The sequence below is a fragment of the Fusarium odoratissimum genome (genome assembly GCF_000260195.1).
Source record: "Fusarium odoratissimum NRRL 54006 unplaced genomic scaffold supercont1.18, whole genome shotgun sequence".
Taxonomy (NCBI): Eukaryota; Fungi; Ascomycota; class Sordariomycetes; order Hypocreales; family Nectriaceae; genus Fusarium; species Fusarium odoratissimum.
Window position 1 is genome coordinate 399,868 of NW_022158777.1, and position 18,822 is coordinate 418,689.

An 18,822-nucleotide genomic window follows, 5' to 3' on the forward strand; every position below is an offset into this window, starting at 1 on the left:
TTAGTTCCCTTGTCTTGGAACAAGGCTCTCTCGTATTGATATTGCAAAGCCGTCGCCCTTGTCCGACGTGGGAACCTAAATAAACGAGTTCACAAGGAATCTGCAAAGAGTTCAAGTTTTCGAGTTTTCGCACCTTCTGTCAATGGACTGACATGAACGAAAGACGCACAATTATTATAGCATTTTATCATGAGTCTTCCTGGCTTCCAAGAACCACCAGCTAGCTCCCTCCACCTGATGTCACTCCAGTTTCTCCCTCCCTAACTCCATCATCCAACTCATAATGCTCCCAATACTCTACCACACCTTCCACCTTTTTCAACATACCAATGGTACGATTGTATTTATCGATGGCGATATCTCCCTTGTCCCGTTTTGTGTTGCAGCCGCGACAGTTCATGTTTTCCTTGTTATTAATATAGTTGCATTTCGTTTTTTTGCCTTTCCGCTGTTTGCACTTCCAGAACAGAATTGTCTCAGGAGGTTTGTGGTATGTCTCCGTCATGGTTGGAATTTGTGGGTCAAGTATGGCTTTGGAGTTGTAGAACCAGATGCTGATGCGCTTTACTTGTTCGCCTCCTCTGTTTGTAGACGATACCACTACTTTTGTAGCCATGTTCTATGATGTCCAAGTCGCAAGCCACTGTTGGGAGGTTTTGCTTCCATGAGCTGATTCAGCAAGTAAACTTTTCCCTAAGCAGCTGGCAGTGAACTATTTCAGCATGCATCACATATCTGCTGCATTCAATCATAAACACTCACGGTGACAAGGCGAGATGTGCTAATCACAACGCAGCGACGATACTGTGAATAACAACTTCACTCTGTCTGATGCATTTTGCCCAGGCCCAGCCTCCTTCAGTTCTTGAACTCCCAAAACTCCTTCCCGTGTTCAACTTTCTTCAGCACCCCAATCTCGAGACCATCTTTATCGAGAGCCTTGTCTCCCTTATCTCGCCTAGCTTTACACCCCATGCACACCTTGTCCTCAGTTTCATTAATCTTGAAACAAGTCTTGCCGTCGCCTTTTGTCTGGTGACATTCCCAGAACTCTGTCTCTGCGGTAAGCTCGTGAAGCGTTCTCGTCATCCTTCTCTCTTTCTCTTTTGTTCCTGGTCATAAGCTCTAGATGCAGCTTGGTTATTTTATGGTGGTGGAATAGGTCCCCGTCTGTAGGGAGGCGTGCTCTCTTTTATAGCCATGGTACGTCGTGATTAGTTGCTCCGATGTATGGACTCCTCCCGGTTCGCTGGTAGATTTTGTTTTGTGATCTGGTGTCTGTCATCACTTCGGCTTCAGCTATGATGCAAATGGTCATGCTGACATACGTCACAAATTCGTTCTGTTTCCAGCGCAAATGTTCACGGTGACGAGTTCAAATGTATGAATCAGTGTTCATTAAACTTATTATTCCTGAATCACAGTCGCTCCCATTACCTTTTTTTTCCCCAGCCGAGACAAAGAAAACTGATTACATAAATTATCATGACCAAAACTTGAGCTTCCCAGCCCATCCCGAAGCCTGTCCCTCGCCATCATCAACCCTATCAGCATTGCCAAACGACACCTCCCTTGGCTTTACATAATACAAATCCGTTTCCCTAAACGAATAATCCACATTCGTATTCGACGGCAATATCGCCGACCACGCAGAAGGCTGCTCTCCCAAATCTCCACTATCCGTACTCAAACTCGAACCAACGGAATTCCTCTCCGCAGGATTCTCGTAAACGGTTGGTGGGCGTGCGGTATCAAAGGATGGAAATTGCTGATGGCGTGGTGAAGAGCGTGATGCACAGCGCTCGGGTCGTGGTGATTCGAATGATGAGAATTGACGTCTGTCGGAAAGACTTGAGACAGATCTTTCGGGCCGGGGGGAGCGGAAGTATGTCCGGAGGAGTTCGGGGGATACGGGCTCTGAACCGCGGGAGGATCTGTTGGCGGAGTCGGAGGATGAGTTGGCTGAGCTTGATAGACTGCTGCTTCTTTCGTGGTCCATGATGCTTTGGTTTGTTAGGTCTGTTCTTGTCGTTGGACGTCTTGAGAGTTGACGAAGGCCGTAAACCTGTAAGGGTTAGTGTTTGTACTCGTCAAGATGAGTCGTGGGGACATACCTGGGGTCGCTCGAGTGAAGAGTCGCGAGCAGGTTGTTGGGGAGTCTGCCATTCACTGTAACAAGTGACGCCAAGACGGGCAGAGTCGTAAGCTGAGGGAAAAAGAAACATCCCAAGTAAGAACAGAGCATGGAAAGCTAGCAAAACATAGCCAAGCGCACTCGCGGCAGTATGGCTCCACAAATCAGGAATCATTCCTAAACAGAGAAGAAGCGCTGAAAGTCGTGCACCGGCGATCAAGACCGGCTTTGACAGTATCCCAGATGTCGCGCTGACCCAAGCGAGAAAGCCCAACTGAATGACTTCACAAGCCATGAGCGAAAGCAACTGCACGGTCCCGAAACGCTGTAATCCACCGATGATGACGCCCCGAGCGAAAAGAAGAATGAATGTAACATAGCTGTAATAGTCCTGCGTTCGTGAGGGTTCCTCCGGTGTCTGCTTGTGAAGATTGTCAACCAGTAAATAACCCATGTCTTGAGGACTCCGCGACATTCCCCACCAGCACCCAATAACCAACAGAACAACTACCACGATGACGAGCAGTGTATAGTAAACCGGGCGTAAGCTGGCGCTGTCTAGTTGATACGTCGTCCATGCCGTAAGCGGGAGAAGTAGATAACTCAGGTAGGCTCGTAAAGCGACCCAAATCGTAGCCTTGTGCGGCTTCGATGACCTGTCAATCATCCATCTGCCCGATTGCTGAAACCAATCGCGAGTCCATCTCAAACGAAGCCCAGCCTGGATGACCGCGTACAAAAGCACGAGAATGACAACCGCCAGCGTCGCAATGTTTGTCCAGGTTTCCACTGTTACTGGAGCCCCCATCACCTGCGTCATATGCTCCAGCCCCGAAGTCCCGCCAAACGTGCCGTTGATCTCGTGGATTCCATCATGAATACCATAATACAGCGAATGTCGCCAAACTATACCCCGTCGAGTCATGAGCGTAGACCAGCTCGTCGAACTGGCCACTGGTTGAAGAAATCCAGGTTGTCGAAGGCTGAGCGCGCTGGAAAAGAAGATGAATTGGATATATGCGAGACAATCGGCGATGCGCGTCAGATGAGATCGGCTTGAACTTCTTTCCTGCCCGGATTCATCATCATCTCGTAGCGGATGCACGAGATTATACCATTCTCTCCACACAGCTGCCAAAACGACCAGAATAAACGTAAGTGCCGGTATCCAGAATGAAATCTCCTGGACCGTGTATCCAATATCCGGCGTTAGAAACCCGTTGAGACACGCCACTGAGAAATGATCCGGAGCATCAATGTTGATCTCAAACTCATACGCCGCCAGCGGTTTCGGATCGTTGATCTTGAAAAGAACCTCGAGATACTGCATGTAGAAAACCGTGTTGATCTGCTTAAACTCCCTAGTTCGACACGTCGCATTCTGAATCTCGCCATTGTAGCGAGTCGTTCCGCCCAGCGCCTCCAAGCTCAATTCGACAGAGGCGTTGTCGAGCAGTGATCTCCGACACGATGCTATCGTGGGATAGTTCCCGAATATTCCAAGACTAAGCGTCGTTCCATTGTCTTGCTTATCTAAAAATACGTTGAGGCTGTTTGGATCGTAAGTATATGCCGATGAGGATGGGACACTGCAGTCCTTGAACTGAACGTATGCTGCGTGCGCGGAAGAGAAAAGAGTGAATAAAGATAGTGGTAATAATGAGTGCATTTGTGATATTAAAAATGATTAAGATGGTGAAGGAATGAATGGGTCGGATTGGGTTAGATGAGGTCTCGGCTGAGGATGAGATCTCGGCTGTTTTGGGAAGAAATTGAGAAAGGGAAAATTGTTATGGATGCCTGAGGTTGGAGGAGTCCTGCATACGTGGGTCGAACGGTTACTTGCCTGGTCTGGTCTGGTCTGGTATGGTTAGTGTTGCAACTGAAACGCTATGGTCCCGGCGTAAGTGCCGAGGCAGACTCGAGGCTATTGAGTTCAACCAAGCCACGTACATTGGGAGGTAGAACTAGACACAATTACTGCTTAGCAGTCAGAAATACAAACCCATCTGCTGTTCTCATTCAAGTATTTCTCTTCAATGTCATTTAATGACTTCTTCTTGACGAAAACTCTCGACGAAAACAATCGTGAACCGCCACTCGGCGTCTCCGAAGTTTTGACTTCAAAAACGCCTAACGGACCATGAATTATCCGGGCGTCTCAGCCAAGTCCCCCCTTTTATTTTTCGCCCCCTTACTAACAGCACACAAACGTCGCATTGTCCAAAACTCAATACCAATGAAGTCGCATTGATCTGATCATTTCTCAGTCGCTCATCAAAGCGGTTGTCATCTCAATGCAACCTTCGATGACCAATTGAGCGACATGATTGGCCCTTCGGCAATAAATACTCAGTGTACATAAGACTAGTCTGCATCGGGGTTAAATTGGCACTTGATGGATGCTTCACTTCGCAGCCAATCTCGAAACTGCAACGACTTGGGAACTCTGATGCGCTGTCTACAGTGGAACAATATGCAATTGACTACGGAATAGTTGAGAGTATGGATATGAAGCAGTTTGAGTGATGCCAGTTGTATCAGCACTTGCCTGGTCGTTCAATCGAACCCGTTGGTACACATAGCTATTGTTCCGGATTGAACTTGACATCTGCGATTCTGACTTGCCAATTCCACCAACTGGCAGACATTATTCCCATCATCTGACGGCTGCCGACAAAGAAACCCGAAAGTTAGCGACAAACACTTCACCCATTTTTTCCAAGTGGCGCCCATCAACCGCTAAAAAACTAGCCCTACCCTGAAAAGCGCCCAGGACTAAAAATACCCACTTCCCTCCTCCGATCCTCTTCCACCGCCTCATCACTTCACCCAACCCATCAAAGAGCCCATAATGTCCCCCTCGTGCTTCTCATCCCTCCCCGCGCAACCAACCGACGAGATCTTCGATCTCCTCGCACTTTACCGCGCTGACGCCTCTCCCGACCGCGTCAATCTCGGCGTAGGCGTCTACTGCACCGACGAGGGAAAGTCATGGCCCTTGGATGTAGTAACCCGCGTTGAGAAGCAGCTCTTTGAGGAGGCTAGCCTCACAAGACATGATTATCTCCCCATCGAGGGCGATCAGCAGTTTCTCAAGGTTGCGAGGGATTTGATCTTTGAGGAGCAGGATGATCTGAGTATCGCGAGCGTGCAGACTGTCTCCGGCACCGGAGCGAATCATATCGGTGCGAGGTTCGTGGCCGATTACTTGAGACCGCAGAATATTTGGGTGTCGGATCCGACGTGGGCTAACCACCATATGATCTGGGAATCTGTTGGTATGAAGCCGAGATTGTACCCGTACTACAAGAAATCGGACTGTTCGTTGGATTTCGAGGGCATGATCAAGACCCTGGAGGAGCATGCTCAGCCGCGCGATGCTGTCTTGCTGCACGCTTGTGCGCATAACCCAACTGGTCTTGATCCTACCAAGGAGCAGTGGAAGGCCATTGCGGAAGTCTGTCAGCGAAAGCAGCTCTTCCCCTTCTTCGACGCAGCCTACCAAGGTTTCGCATCCGGAGATCCCGCCGAGGACGCATGGGCGATTCGATATTTCTACCAACAGCAGCCCCGCCCCGACATGATCGTCGCGCAGTCATTCTCCAAGAACTTTGGTCTGTACGGTCACCGAACAGGAGCTGTTCATCTTGTTCTCGCGGAGCCTTCCAAGGAGATTCGCGACAACGCATACTCGACGTTATCGTACCTGCTCCGATCTGAAATTTCGATGGCGCCGAAATATGGATCTACTATTGTCAAGACGGTTTTGGACAGCGAGGAGTTGACTGCGGCTTGGATGGCGGATCTGCAGGTTATGAGTAGTCGGATTAAGAGTATGCGACAGGCTCTTTATGATGAGTTGGTGAGGTTGGAGACGCCTGGTACATGGAATCACATTGTTGATCAGGTAAGTCAAATGGTTTTTAAATTGATAGCGAGGAAGTGCTGACAGTCAAAGATTGGTATGTTCTCATATACTGGTCTTTCTCCCTTCGAGGTCAAGGTTCTTCGTGAGCGATTCCACATTTATCTACTCAATTCGGGACGTGTTTCCATTTCTGGGTGTAAGTTTGTCTTTGTGTTTCTGACAGCGAATTTTCTGACGATTTGTAGTGAACAAGAGAAACGTGCAGTATGTCGCCAAGGCAATTCACGACGTCCGAACACAGGGCCATGAACTTAACGGAACAACCAACGGTACAAATGGGACAAACGGCACAAACGGCACAAACGGCACAAACGGTATCAACGGACATTAAATTCTGTTTTTGTTATATAGAATATAAGAGCTAGAATACCCTCCCGGGTCAAAGTAGAGATATAACTTTTACAGCACTATTATGGTTTGTTCAATTCCGAATGCGACAACATGTCGCATTACCCCATATGTCGATAATTTCTCTACTTTATTCTCTTTATGGCTCCATTACGCTTTGTATTGTTGACTTCCTGTTATTCTCTATTTCGTCTCTCTCACTGAAGAGAAAATGCGGTGTGAAGCTCGCTCTTGGTCAAACAGGATAGTCTCCGATGCCGGGCCGAGCTCGGCCATATAATTCACGTCGCAACGCACAAAGTACAATCGGTTCACGAACAATTTGCAACTGGTAAAAATCATTCCTGATCTGTCCTACATTGCCAAGTTTCACCACTTTTGATTCCTAGCTTGATTTAGTAGATTAAGTTCACATAAACCATATTAAGATCTCAACGCGACGGGCACAGACAGCCCATCGAGAGAAAATATGATAAATAAGTCTTGTGGCATTAGCAGCCCAGTCGCAATAAGACCCTTTGCATGCAGGGTCAGTCACAGTAGCTCTTTGTCAAATACGCCAGGCCAAGTAAGGAAGCCTTATCGTAGCCATGGACCCCTACGGTAAGATGCTTCCTTGTACCCGTATCACAGACACGGTGTCCATTCTCGCATATGCGGCCTGCGGATGAGCATTGGTGAGCCAATAACTACATACCTCCTACAGGAAGCCTTTGTAAGGTCCCTTGACTTGTCATCCGAATAGAGGTTCATAATCACAAAATGCCTGGTGAGATCCCCAGGGATACTTCTATCCCCTATCTCAGTAAGGTGGGGAACCTACTGTGTTATAAACGATTGTCACCTGAGTTTCGGACGGGATCCTGAGATACCACCCTTTCTGGGACATATCTTCAGCATAACGATCACCCAGAAAGTTCCATTTGCTCATCTTTCCTACACATTTCTCTCATTGGGAGTGTATTCAGAAACCCTGTGCTTTAACGTTTTGCCACCTATCCTTATTTTTAACCCTCGTTTAGATCGACAATATGTCTTTTCCTAACAAAGAAGCAAATATCACGCTCTCTTCTTATCATCAACTTGAATCTCCCGTGAACATGGCTATGACTGGCTCAGCGTTGTCGCTTCGGCTTTGTTGAGGGATGAATTACTCAGCCGGACCAATTCAAGAGCGAGACAAACCTATGACCGAAACTCAGGTATTAAAAACATGATGCGTAACGAGGTCAAAGCAATCCTTCTACTCCACAAGCTTCAGAGTTCGTGCTATTAGTGGTCAGTTGAATACGTCTGTCCCACAGAGAACAGTGGGGCATTAAATACCATTTTCCTAATTAGGAAATTCTCAACTGAACAACCCAGCCTTGCTGGTGGATAACCCAGTCGCGAACTTTTTCAGAGTCAATGATAGGCCACCGTGATGTCTTGTCTGAGATAGTACCCCGTCGGAGTCCGACTTGACCATCTGTATGAAAGATGATGATATGGTCATGATAGGTATAAAGGTCCAGCGAGCTCCTAGTGTTTACATCTCTGCATCAGCAACATCTTCTTTACAAGCTTCGAGGAACTTCAAACTATTTCTTCTCAAATAATTCTACCATGCCCGATACTCTTACTCTCCAAGGCAAAGTCGCCATCATCACTGGCTCAGGTCGTGAAAACGGCATCGGCGCTGGTATTGCCCTCGCCCTCGCTCAAAACGGTGCTTCAGTCGTTGTAAACTACGTCTCCGACTCTTCCAAGCATCGCGCCGAGAAGGTCTGTACCACGCTTCGTGAGGCAGGAGGAAAGGCTATCGCCATCCAAGCTTCTGTAGATACTACCGAAGGAGCAAAGTATCTCGTTAACAAGACTCTTGAGGGATTTGGGACCGATCATATTGACATTCTTGGTAAGTTGCTCGTGCAAACTCTTTCTTCGGAACTGACTCTGGTAGTGAACAATGCTGCGACTGCGTTTCTCTGTCCCATCACCGACGAGCCGAACGTGGAGCAATTGACCAAAGTTTTCCAACTCAATGTTCTTGGAGCTTTTTACATGGTTCACTACGTTATTGCTCACATGCCTCCCGGCGGCCGTATCATAAACATCAGTTCCACCAACGCCAAACGAGGAAACGTGGTCGCCTCGTCGTATGCAGCTTCCAAAGCCGCTCTTGATAATTTAACTTGGACATGGGCTGGAGAGGTGAGTACCCTAACATGTTCCCTTTGTCTGATAGATGCTGATAATGCTGAGTAGCTTGGTCGCAGTAAAGGTATCACTGTCAATTCAGTTGCTCCGGGTCCTGTTAGAACAGAGTTTTATCCCAAGGGCCGAGAGGATGAGTTGATGAAGTGGGAGGTTGACATCACCAGAGCTGCTGATCGACCTGGGACGCCCGAGGATATTGGTGATGCTGTTCTTTTGTTGGTTCAGGAGAAGTCTAGGTGGATTACGGGGCAGTACATTGGTGTTAACGGTGGCGTCACCTACTAGACTACTGGGATTAGCTTGTAGAAGGTGGTACTAGGATAGCCATTCCCCGATATCAGACCGAAGATGCGTCATCTCCAGCGGAGAAACCTTCTCAACCCATACCACCTTTCGTAAACAGTCCATCAAATCTTCCCATGATTGTAGCTGAACACGTGACATTGTCTGGGTAATCTGATCCAGATACCAGGGCTTTGAAGAACCGACACCCATACAGACCTGTATCACCAACACCCAAAGCTTCAACTCCTCTTTACCCTTCCAAATCTTATCATCCAATTGCGCCATAAGATGTTTAACTGAGGTATTCCTTCTTGCTGCAACGTACAGCGCATCACCGGAAGCTTGTGTCGTTACCAATGCGAATAGAGAAACTGCTGAGACGCGGATAATCTCTGCAAAGAGGCCCGTAGACGTTGCACTCGGCGAATTATGTCGTTTCTGTATAGAATTCATTCTTTGCAGTGCTAAGACTTGATGTGCCAGGGCGCATACTGGAATGAGGAGATCAAGCGCAAATGGACTGACCCGCCATACTTCATTTAGTAAGACGGCGACCTGATTCGCTGATGTGAGGGCACCATCGATGACAGCAATTTGTTCCTTAATCGGCTGGTCATCACTTCTCAATGACGTTAAGAGCTTTTGAACGTATCGGGACCGGGTAGCTTTGGGTAAGGTCGGTAAATCTCGAGGTAGAGGGAATCTCGGTTCAGCGTCTTCTACCATTGAGCCTAAGAGGTCACAGCTACAGGACTTAGTAGGTACAATACCCCATGTGAGAAGACTTACATGAACAGAGATTGTCGGATAGCGGGGCGTGAGTCCAATTCTTCAACTCCCCCAGCCATTTCAACTATTCTTTCCAGCCCTGCCATATGAACCATCCACGACTCCGAGTTTCCAGCGCGCATCTACCTCATTAGCCAACATCGAACTTCAACACCATTTCAACGACTTACATCAAATGTCGCCAGACAAATTACCGTCCCAATCACAGCATTCTCACTAGCCTTACTCTCTGCCTCAATCCCCTCCCTCACCAAGCTCAACGACTCAGTATACTGCTGAATCTCCTCCACAGTCGGCGGACTCTCAAAGGTCGCCGTTAATTTCTGCCTCAATCTCAAAACAGGATCGACAATAGCTATTGACAACAATCCCTCGGACACCATATCCATCGCCCGAAATAGTCGGCGGAAGTTATAGCAGACTTGAGCGTCGCCCCAGTATGTCGGGATAAAGATTGACTGGCTTGTTGGATCTGGTGTACGGACTGCACCCATTCTGCGGGAGAGACCTATGTCTTTCATTACATGTTGGCGGATTTTTCGTTGGGCTGCTTTGTCTTTTCTTGCGGGGTTGACTTGGACGAATGCGAGGGTTGAAGGCTGTTTGTTGTTTTTAGGGGGAGGTTTCGGAATTGCAGGGGCTTTTTGAACCTTGAATTTGATCTCCATTATTTTTAAAAATGTTTCAACTCACTGGGGTGAAATATGAGTTGTTGAGCTGATGTGATCAGGCTAACTTGTCGTCTCATGTTAGCTTAGTCGACGGGTCAAATAATTACCCGATCGCTATCTGGAGAGATGAGATGGCCAATGAGGTCGGCGGAGGAAGTGCAGGGATTGTGATAAGCTTATCCTTATCCTTATCGCATCCCGCCCATTTTGTGTTTTCATCGGCCAACGTTTAATGCTGACGGTCAGTAACATACCCTGCACGTCAGTGGCTGGCAGCAATTATGCTCTACTGTTCGTGCAATTGAACAAATTCTACATTGAATGAGGGAATTTTTTCCTCTCATACTGACTCTAATGCATTCTGCTTTTTCTCTTCTAATTTTATGGGATATTTCCCCTTTTCGAGCATGGCATTAATAATATCCTACGAAAGGCTCGTTTTGGCTTGTGAAATAAAGAGTGGCATGTCAACTTGCACTCTATGCCAAAAGACTTATTCCACGAATAATAGAACCACTTTCCTCCTGTATTTTATCTCCTAATGAAGATTCCGACATCAACTTAGAGGGTTATTGCTTTCCTCGGATAGCAGCCCAAACCCCTTTGTTCAAAAGCTACCATGACGATCAACGATCCCAGACCGCCCCCGGAAGCGAATCTGACTGGTCAGATCGATCCCTCAATCGAGATCAATCCAGACCTCCCTCCCAACCACGTGGTCCACCAAACAAGCATTAAAATAAACACCTAGATCAACATTACGCATCACTCTAATAAAAAAGACCAGTCTGGGCACCGTCAATGCCAACATCATCCCTCGGAAGGCAGCGCATTCCAACTCATCTTCCTCGGAACACCAACCTATCAGCACCTCCACCCCACGGCCCCAAGTCTCAGCTTAGTATAGTCGCAATCTCCGCGGGGAACCCTAATCGCCCACCGAACCAATCACATCCCTCGCAAAGCCGATATCATATGCCGGCAGCTGGTGAGAGTTTCCGTTCCCCCAGATTTCTCTACCCCAGGTAAAACGGCAAACTCCAGTACCCCAGATCCGATAAGACACACAGAACCCCGCTCGGCACTAGCGCTGGGGGGAGAGTTGATCGAGAGATTGGGTATAAAGGGGGTCAGACGTCGATCTTTTTACCTTTTTTTCCAATCATCACTTTCTCATTGATGTTCAGCAAGATGGATACCAGCGTGCAGAACGAGAAATTGCAGAATGGCGCTGATACTGCGTCCAACATGACCGAGACTCCCGGTGCGACTGTTGAGAGGTACGCGTTCCGTGCTTCGTTCAATTAGACCACCACGTCTGACTCACGATTTGTAGTATTGAGAATGCGCAGTTCTACATTGATCCCAAGGCGGAGGCTCGACTTCGTCGAAAGATTGATTGGATGATCGTTCCGACCGTCTGTCTCCTCTATCTATTCTGTTTCATCGACCGCGCCAACATCGGTACGCGTTCCCTTCGCTTTCCCTACTCACTAGATCTCCAAATTAACGCGAGTCAGGAAACGCCCGCCTCGCAGGCCTAGAGGAAGATCTCGGCCTCACAGGCAACGACTACAACCTCGTCCTATCAGTATTCTACATCAGCTACATCGTCTTTGAGATCCCCGCCAACCTTCTCTGCAAATACATGGGTCCCGGATGGTTCATCCCCTTGACATCGTTAGGTTTTGGCCTCTGCTCTATCTTTACAGCGTTTGTGTCGAATGTTCATCAGATTTGTGGTGTGAGATTTGTGCTGGGAATCTTTGAGGCTGGTATGTTGCCCGGTATTGCGTATTATATGTCGCGATGGTATAGACGATCCGAACTTACCTTTCGGTTGTCGTTGTATATCGTTATGGCGCCGTTGGCGGGTGCGTTTGGAGGTCTTTTGGCGTCGGCGATTTTGAAGCTTCCCAATTTTGGACGCTTCACCAGCTGGGAGATGATCTTCGGTAAGCCTTCTCACGTCTCACAGCATGATCAAATACTGACTTTCCTCTAGCCATTGAAGGTATCATCACCGTCGGTCTGTCTCTCATCTCATTCGGTAAGCTCCCCCCGTTCTCATGACCTCTCCCATTGCTAACATGCCTCAGCAACTCTCACCGACCGTCCTCAATCAGCCGCCTGGCTCACCGAAGAAGAAAAAGCCCTCGCCCTCAACCGCATCAAAGCCGAACGTCTGGGCACAACCGAAGTCCTCGACAAGATCGACACCGCCAAGATCATCGCCGGCATCCGCAGTCCCCTCACACTCTCAACATCCATCATCTTCCTCCTCGACAACATCACCGTTCAAGGCCTCGCCTTCTTCCTGCCCACCATCGTCCGAACCATTTATCCCGAGCGAACAACTATTTCTCAACAGCTATTTACTGTGCCGCCATATGTTGTCGGTGCCTTTTTCACCGTGCTTATTCCGGGAATCAGCTACAAGTTTGACAGGAGACAGATATTTATTATTCTATGTGCGCCGATGGTCATGATGGGCTATGCGATTTTTCTGGGCACGACGAATGGGCATGCGAGATACGGAGCGACGTTCCTTGTCGCTAGCTCAGCATTTGCACTGGCGCCTTTGACGAATTCGCACATCAGCGCCAATGTTCTCAGTGATACGGCGCGCAGCGCAGCCATCGGAACAAACGGTATGTTCATCGAAACATCACCCTCACCTTTGACAAGACGCTAACTATTCACAGTCATGTTCGGCAACGTCGGCGGATTGATCTCTACCTGGTCCTTCGTCAAGAGTGATGCGCCCAACTACCCCATCGGAAACGGTCTGAACTTGGCTACGTCCAGCACGATTCTTGTTCTTGGTGCCGCGACTCTTTGGTGGATCAAACGCGATAACCGGAAGCGGGCTAGTCGCTCTGCTGAAGCTGAATTGGCTGGTCTGTCGCAGCAGGAGATTCAGGACCTTGATTGGAAGAACCCCAACTTCCGATGGATTGCTTAAGCGATGGTCTTTGGTTGATAGTATAGCTTTACATATTGGAAGTGATTCAATGCACTTGTTATTTTCTAAATCTGGTGTTCGTAATACTTTGGCTGTTCAATTGAGAGTCTTTGATGTTTTGCGGACCGAGCGCGACGTGTCTCGAAGCTTGGCACCGAGTCATCAATAGTGTCGGTGTAATATTGATTGAATGTGGATCTTGAGTCAATAGTTGACTTGGTTAGAATCTTTAGCCCAACACTAACAAATAACCCGGCTCCCTTTTTGTCGGCATTAGGGTCCATCAATTGAATTGCAGCAACCTTTCAGTCGTTGGTTTACGGTTGCAAAAGTCTGCAAATAATTTATGTGGCATATAATGTATATAATTAGCTCGACTGGCAATTCAGTGACAATAAGTCCTTCATCTCTGCTTTGACCTACGGTATTCCATTCACCGTGATGCTGGCCTCCGCCAATTAAAACCGCCAACAAATTATGCCATTTGCATTACGGGATCGAGCGGTATGGGGAAGTGGGGCAATTATTCGCGTGGCCGTGATGTTCTGGAACTCGATTGTCTTACACCGCTATGTCAAAGATGGATCAATCTAGCGGATCTGACCTGCAGAAGATAGTAATGAACTCATCTTAATCCACAACCTTAAACAGACGTCATTCTACTGTGATAGCTATGCTAGTAATGGAAGTGATTGGGAAACACGCTTGTGACCGGAATAATGCTGTGTTCAGTCAGATGAGACACTAAGCTCTAGACAACATAATTCTGTTTATTTAAGATCCATTTCAGAGCTGTTGTCCAAGCATCATAGTTTCTGTCACTGTAAATGTATTATAATAATGAGTGATTGACTTCGAATCTCAAGTATATAATGTCACGCATCCTCGCAGTCTCTTTCTATTTCCGCAGGATCCTATCGCCGATTTCCCAAGTCTCCCTCGTCACCATTACATACCGAAGACATCTCTCCAGTTGAATATCTAACCCAGGCAGCCGGAATCATGTGTCAGATCAGAATACTCTCGAAGAAATGCCAGAAATGTCTTGGGAACTTCCCTCCCGAGGTTTCTGTGAGTCGTTGCCAGAAAGCCGTAGATAAGAAAGTAAAGCAGTGCGAGTGGGCAGATTGCTATGAGGTTGCAGCACTGGCGGTTGGAAATTGGAGAGATTGCAAGAAGTGCTGGGCCAAGTATGAGGCGGAGCGAGAGAGACAGAGGTTTGCGTTGTTGCAGCAAGCGAAGTGATCGTGGGGTCGAGAGGTTGGTCAAGATTGCGGGATGAGGGGTACTGTTTTAGATCTTGAAGCTTACCTAGGATGTGTTTTGGAGATATTTACTTTAGATTTGAGTGCTATTGAGAGATTAATTGAGGGTCAATAGCCAACATAAAGCCTGAACTGCCTTCTAAGCAAAAAAATGGTCAGCTCGATGACCGATGGAAGTGACATGTATTCGTAGCTCGGCCGTCCGCCTTGCTTGGCCATTTGAGTTCTTCATCTTGTGGCTAGAAGTATTGGTGAAGCTGGTTGTTTGGCTTCGATGATGACTTGTTTTATATATCGCGGCCACTTTTGCGCCCTCGCCACAGGGTAGGTCTTCTGAAGCGCCACTTCACCATAGCATTCATCAACCCCCACCTACTAGGACTTTGCGCTTGAAATATGCTCCGTTATTCGAGGAACCCAATGAAAACTTCTTTGCGCCCCTGCACTCATACTACAAGGCGGTTTCACGGACGTGGTTTCCCTCGTCGGATGTTGGCACGCAGGATATAAAAGATGGTTTAGGGTAAGCAATTATTTTCGAGCTAAGATAATTGGAGGGGAATGTGTATCAAGCAATTGCCGTCTCTTAGCCCCTGGTGCACCCTTTTGTAGTTACGGCCTTCTATTAATCTAACTCAACAGTGTTCGACTCGAAATCCATGTCGGCTTTACAATCCTCATATTCTATACCATCGGCCGCATCATTCACCGACTAACATCCCCATGCCCCATTCGTTACGGTCTCTGAGGTCCTGGCGGTTCGCTGAAATGACGAATAACCCGCATTCGAACGCATGCTTATCCATTGGGCTTCCATCTTTGCCGAGGCGGGTCCTGTAGAGGCCACGTTGATGAGTTTGACGTTGATGGTTGGCGGGCTTTTGCTGACTTGTTTGATCTTGAGCTCTATGCTACCCAGCGAGGTGCGGATTTCGTGCCTCATTTTATTTAACTGATTTCATTTTCCGGATTTTCCGGCTCTTTTGGCTTCTCGTGATCTCTTTCGTCCAACTTGATGATCTTCTCGACCTGCTTTCCCTTTGGAAATTTCATGACTGGTCCTCCTTTTGGGCATTTCCACGCCTTTAACTTTGTGTCATTGACTGCGTCCACTATCTTGGTTTTCATGAAAGGCCGCAGAGGCGATTTTGAGCGGTTCACGAAGTAGCTCGTGACTAGGCATTTGAATTTCCGCGACTTTCCGTCCCAGAATAGTAGGGTGTCGTCTTGGCGATATTTCTGGGCCTTTGGTTTAATTGGAGGCCATGGAGAAGGCAACATTTGTGAGCGGGCATTCAGGCCCCTGCTGCCATTGGAGCCTTTGTGCCGAGAACATTGGCAATCATGTTGCGGGGCGGCTGTGGCAAGGCATGCCAGAAGACCAAAGAGGATGATGAGGGAGAGAAAAGGTTTGAAAATCATTGTGAGAAGCGATGATTGATGAGGTAGAGAGAGGATGAGTGACCTTTGCAAGACATAGGTGTTGGCCAAGGTCTTTGGAGTCGTAGCATTTGGAATTCTTTTGGCAGGGGAAGGTGGTACTTATAGACAAAAGAATGACTGAGGAGGTCGGTGTGAAGAAGCGGGGACGGAAGCCACTGATCCTATGTGATAAGCAGGAACGAATGGGAATATAGGAAGTGATGGTGCAGGCAAAAGAGTGGCGCCTTTAAAGATCTGGTTTTGTCATGCTGCTGAGTCAATCCCACTCAACTGACCGAATCAGACCTGTTGAAGAGCGGGAGGATTATAGAGTTCAAGTGTTCTAAACCGTGCCACGATTACTGGATGTGGGAATAACATGTGGAAGAAGCTGCATTGTCGACGAATGGATCATAAGTCATTCTAATGAATTACGACACCATCTGTTATGTCATACAAGCTATCGTTCCACTGGGCTTACTCCATCCAAACTTTGATCAAAGGGCGAAGAGTCAAAGTATCGCCATTCGTTTCGTGTCCAGCGGTGGCGCCTTAGGGGAGGCAACTTAATTGGTGAATGGATGACGTCTGCAAATTCTGAACAGGGTCAAATGATCTCTCTATGCTTTGGCGGGAGCCACAGTAGGCCATTCTCATAAGAACGCCAAAGAAACAATGCCACGACATGATGCCACAAATTTCCTTTGCACAGATGAAGTTAAAATAAAGTTTAATACACGTGATGAGGCCCCAGGCTTCAATGTCAAGGAAATTAAAATGAGGTAAAAGGGGGCGGTCAAGGGAGCGTGTGCAGTCGGCAAAACTACGGGTCGTGAGAAATGGGTCATAATTTCAACCACAATTTTCTTTTCCAAAAGCAAAAGCTAATAAAAAAAAAGGCTTACTTGCTTAATGAAGCTGAATTGAGAACAGCCGAATTATGATGAGCCTTCATTTTAAGATTATTGCTGTGCCAGCGACTGTGCATGACAGGTGCGAAACGGATTTAGTTACGTGGCTCAGGATCCTAAGTCGGTTTTTCATGACACCATTCACAACTAAGCCCCCTGTCATTATCACCACTAATATCACTTTATCAACTTGGTATTAAAGGTTTTGGTGGAGAAATAGGTATTATTAGCTAAATACATTCTGACAATTGTATCGTTGATCCAATTTCATCCCTTTTTCATGTTTAAGTAACAGAAAACACAAGCCTGGATTTCGCGATGATGCCAGATGCTTGAATCTGCATCGCCTTGGGCTCATCTGTTGCCAAGCAAAATAAAGATGCAATGCACACGTTGGCCAGGAGTAGTTTCTCCTCGAACTCGCAACGTGTCTTGGGAGAGATACCAGGTTGATTACCGTATTCGGCCAATCAAGCTATTCTTCTCCCATGTTGCAAGAAAGGTCTACTCCAGCTCAAGGCCCATGCCGAAGCCCATCCCTGGCAGGTAATTCTTAGACTCCTCAGAAAATTTCGCCTCCCACGGAATGTAGAGGTTATTCCAGAAGTTGAAGCCATCCCCGCTGAAGTCCATATCGGATTCCATGACCATCCCCTTGGTAGCTGCCCAGACACCATACCAGCTTCCGTACATCCTGACTGCGGTGTTGCCGCCCATCTCGAGCATCTTGCGCCACGTCTTACCCTCAGCGGTGTCTGGGAACAACGGAAGCTCGATGTTTGCACTCGTCCACTCGCCAGGGCCGAGCTCGACGAGGTCACTGCGCCTGTCCGGTCGGTAGCCACGGGTCTTGGGAAAAGTGCGCTCGCCGAACACGACACCGTGAATTTCGCTCTTGATGTCGAAGTAGCCAAGGTCGTGGGCAAAAGGGCTAATTGGAGACTGGTCCTTCCAGAAGGTGATGGGGCCGGTGCTGTTGTTGGTGATCTTGACCTCGATGGTGAGAGGAGAGGACTTGACTTGCTCCATGGACACGGTGACGTTCTTGAGGGCTTTGCCAAGATTACCGGTAACGAACTTCTTGCCATGGGTGTCCTCTTCGCAGTACTCGTGACCTGTGCAGATATAGCTGACAGGGACGAGTCCCTTGGCCAGCTTCTGCTGCACGGCGAGGACTCCCGTGTTCTCGGTGTGATCGACGAAGTCATGAAAGTGGTCGAAGGAATCGATGGAGTCATCCTTTCCATGATGCTTATCCTTATGGCTAGCATGGCGGGTACCAAGATGGCTGACATGCTGGGTAGCGTGGCAGGCAGCATTACCTGTCGCAAGTGGAACGGGATATGTTCCAGAGATGGTAGAGGTGGTGAAAGATGGTGTAGGGATAGGATAGGAGGAAGCAAGAGAGCCGAGAAGCCCAAGGGCCACGAGAGGCTTGCTGAGGAACTGCATCTTCAAAAATGGTTTGGGGTGTCAAGTTAGACTTGAGTTGTTGATTGCGTTTCTATAACGGAGAAGAAGGTAGAGGTGATGGTAAAGGTTGCTGAGTGCAGGTGTGAGCGTGAGAGAGTTGTTTTGTTAAATAAAGGATCAAGTTCTTTTTTCTCAAATCCGGGAGAAGACGGGGTATTTATAGGGATTCTAAGGAGGCAAGGGCTCCTTAATACATTGATTTGGGAGCCATAGCGGGCTTCTATAGATGACAATTACTTTCGAGTCGCTGTTGCGCGAATAAACACAGTTTAGTTGCAGGTATGGGGGAAAGCTCACGGCGCTTGCCTATGCGTGTAGATGTATGTAATTTTCTATTAGCTTTGGGAAAACTGTGGTTGCCAATCATTTGCATTTGACATGAATTTATCTTTCATTCCTCGTAGTCCTGGCTCTGTAACCTTGCTTACG

General features: G+C 47.8%; 9 protein-coding genes across 9 annotated transcripts; 3 read left to right on the forward strand and 6 right to left on the reverse strand.

Annotated features, from left to right (window-relative positions):
• Positions 1 to 220: 220 nt before the first annotated feature.
• FOIG_10459 (uncharacterized protein) lies at positions 221 to 616 on the reverse strand (the record flags this gene model as incomplete). The annotated part of the gene is made up of 1 exon (XM_031210800.1): positions 221 to 616. One exon carries the CDS (start codon positions 614 to 616, stop codon positions 221 to 223), a length of 396 nt encoding a protein of 131 aa, XP_031059511.1.
• Positions 617 to 858: 242 nt separating this feature from the next.
• On the reverse strand, positions 859 to 1,089 carry FOIG_10460 (uncharacterized protein; the record flags this gene model as incomplete). Its single annotated transcript, XM_031210801.1, has 1 exon — positions 859 to 1,089. The coding sequence occupies one exon, from the start codon at positions 1,087 to 1,089 to the stop codon at positions 859 to 861; it is 231 nt and encodes a 76-aa protein (XP_031059512.1).
• Positions 1,090 to 1,360: 271 nt separating this feature from the next.
• On the reverse strand, positions 1,361 to 3,941 carry FOIG_10461 (uncharacterized protein). Its single transcript, XM_031210802.1, has 2 exons — positions 2,115 to 3,941; positions 1,361 to 2,065 (listed from the first exon to the last, which is right to left on the reverse strand). The coding sequence occupies exons 1-2, from the start codon at positions 3,801 to 3,803 to the stop codon at positions 1,484 to 1,486; spliced, it is 2,271 nt and encodes a 756-aa protein (XP_031059513.1). The 5' UTR covers positions 3,804 to 3,941; the 3' UTR covers positions 1,361 to 1,483.
• A 473-nt stretch (positions 3,942 to 4,414) lies between these two features.
• FOIG_10462 (aspartate aminotransferase) lies at positions 4,415 to 6,642 on the forward strand. The gene is made up of 3 exons (XM_031210803.1): positions 4,415 to 6,044; positions 6,096 to 6,201; positions 6,251 to 6,642. Exons 1-3 carry the CDS (start codon positions 4,989 to 4,991, stop codon positions 6,394 to 6,396), a joined length of 1,308 nt encoding a protein of 435 aa, XP_031059514.1. The 5' UTR covers positions 4,415 to 4,988; the 3' UTR covers positions 6,397 to 6,642.
• Positions 6,643 to 8,018: 1,376 nt separating this feature from the next.
• Positions 8,019 to 8,897, forward strand: FOIG_10463 (uncharacterized protein; the record flags this gene model as incomplete). The annotated part of the gene is made up of 3 exons (XM_031210804.1): positions 8,019 to 8,310; positions 8,356 to 8,606; positions 8,661 to 8,897. 3 exons carry the CDS (start codon positions 8,019 to 8,021, stop codon positions 8,895 to 8,897), a joined length of 780 nt encoding a protein of 259 aa, XP_031059515.1.
• FOIG_10464 (uncharacterized protein) lies at positions 8,722 to 10,408 on the reverse strand. Its single transcript, XM_031210805.1, has 3 exons — positions 9,857 to 10,408; positions 9,687 to 9,808; positions 8,722 to 9,642 (listed from the first exon to the last, which is right to left on the reverse strand). The coding sequence occupies exons 1-3, from the start codon at positions 10,352 to 10,354 to the stop codon at positions 8,928 to 8,930; spliced, it is 1,335 nt and encodes a 444-aa protein (XP_031059516.1). The 5' UTR covers positions 10,355 to 10,408; the 3' UTR covers positions 8,722 to 8,927.
• Positions 10,409 to 11,525: 1,117 nt separating this feature from the next.
• Positions 11,526 to 13,419, forward strand: FOIG_10465 (uncharacterized protein). Its single transcript, XM_031210806.1, has 6 exons — positions 11,526 to 11,637; positions 11,694 to 11,821; positions 11,878 to 12,312; positions 12,363 to 12,407; positions 12,457 to 13,008; positions 13,063 to 13,419. Exons 1-6 carry the CDS (start codon positions 11,537 to 11,539, stop codon positions 13,320 to 13,322), a joined length of 1,521 nt encoding a protein of 506 aa, XP_031059517.1. The 5' UTR covers positions 11,526 to 11,536; the 3' UTR covers positions 13,323 to 13,419.
• Positions 13,420 to 15,062: 1,643 nt separating this feature from the next.
• FOIG_10466 (uncharacterized protein) lies at positions 15,063 to 16,222 on the reverse strand. The gene has a single exon (XM_031210807.1). It carries the CDS (start codon positions 16,007 to 16,009, stop codon positions 15,536 to 15,538), a length of 474 nt encoding a protein of 157 aa, XP_031059518.1. The 5' UTR covers positions 16,010 to 16,222; the 3' UTR covers positions 15,063 to 15,535.
• Positions 16,223 to 17,424: 1,202 nt separating this feature from the next.
• Positions 17,425 to 18,372, reverse strand: FOIG_10467 (uncharacterized protein; the record flags this gene model as incomplete). Its single annotated transcript, XM_031210808.1, has 1 exon — positions 17,425 to 18,372. One exon carries the CDS (start codon positions 18,370 to 18,372, stop codon positions 17,425 to 17,427), a length of 948 nt encoding a protein of 315 aa, XP_031059519.1.
• Between the last annotated feature and the right edge of the window lie 450 nt (positions 18,373 to 18,822).

What these genes read in the sequence shown, in the direction of transcription:
- FOIG_10461 (XM_031210802.1), bottom strand. Translation starts at nt 3,803, where the DNA reads ATGCACTCATTATTACCACTATCTTTATTCACTCTTTTCTCTTCCGCG. An exon ending in CTTCACTCGAGCGACCCCAG is followed by an intron (nt 2,066 to 2,114) that starts GTATGTCCCCAC and finishes TAACCCTTACAG; the next exon opens with GTTTACGGCCTTCGTCAACT.
- FOIG_10462 (XM_031210803.1), top strand. Translation starts at nt 4,989, where the DNA reads ATGTCCCCCTCGTGCTTCTCATCCCTCCCCGCGCAACCAACCGACGAG. An exon ending in GGAATCACATTGTTGATCAG is followed by an intron (nt 6,045 to 6,095) that starts GTAAGTCAAATG and finishes TGACAGTCAAAG; the next exon opens with ATTGGTATGTTCTCATATAC. An exon ending in ACGTGTTTCCATTTCTGGGT is followed by an intron (nt 6,202 to 6,250) that starts GTAAGTTTGTCT and finishes GACGATTTGTAG; the next exon opens with TGAACAAGAGAAACGTGCAG.
- FOIG_10464 (XM_031210805.1), bottom strand. Translation starts at nt 10,354, where the DNA reads ATGGAGATCAAATTCAAGGTTCAAAAAGCCCCTGCAATTCCGAAACCT. An exon ending in TTTGTCTGGCGACATTTGAT is followed by an intron (nt 9,809 to 9,856) that starts GTAAGTCGTTGA and finishes CTAATGAGGTAG; the next exon opens with ATGCGCGCTGGAAACTCGGA. An exon ending in ATCCGACAATCTCTGTTCAT is followed by an intron (nt 9,643 to 9,686) that starts GTAAGTCTTCTC and finishes TAAGTCCTGTAG; the next exon opens with CTGTGACCTCTTAGGCTCAA.
- FOIG_10465 (XM_031210806.1), top strand. Translation starts at nt 11,537, where the DNA reads ATGTTCAGCAAGATGGATACCAGCGTGCAGAACGAGAAATTGCAGAAT. An exon ending in CCCGGTGCGACTGTTGAGAG is followed by an intron (nt 11,638 to 11,693) that starts GTACGCGTTCCG and finishes CACGATTTGTAG; the next exon opens with TATTGAGAATGCGCAGTTCT. An exon ending in CATCGACCGCGCCAACATCG is followed by an intron (nt 11,822 to 11,877) that starts GTACGCGTTCCC and finishes AACGCGAGTCAG; the next exon opens with GAAACGCCCGCCTCGCAGGC.
- FOIG_10466 (XM_031210807.1), bottom strand. Translation starts at nt 16,009, where the DNA reads ATGATTTTCAAACCTTTTCTCTCCCTCATCATCCTCTTTGGTCTTCTG.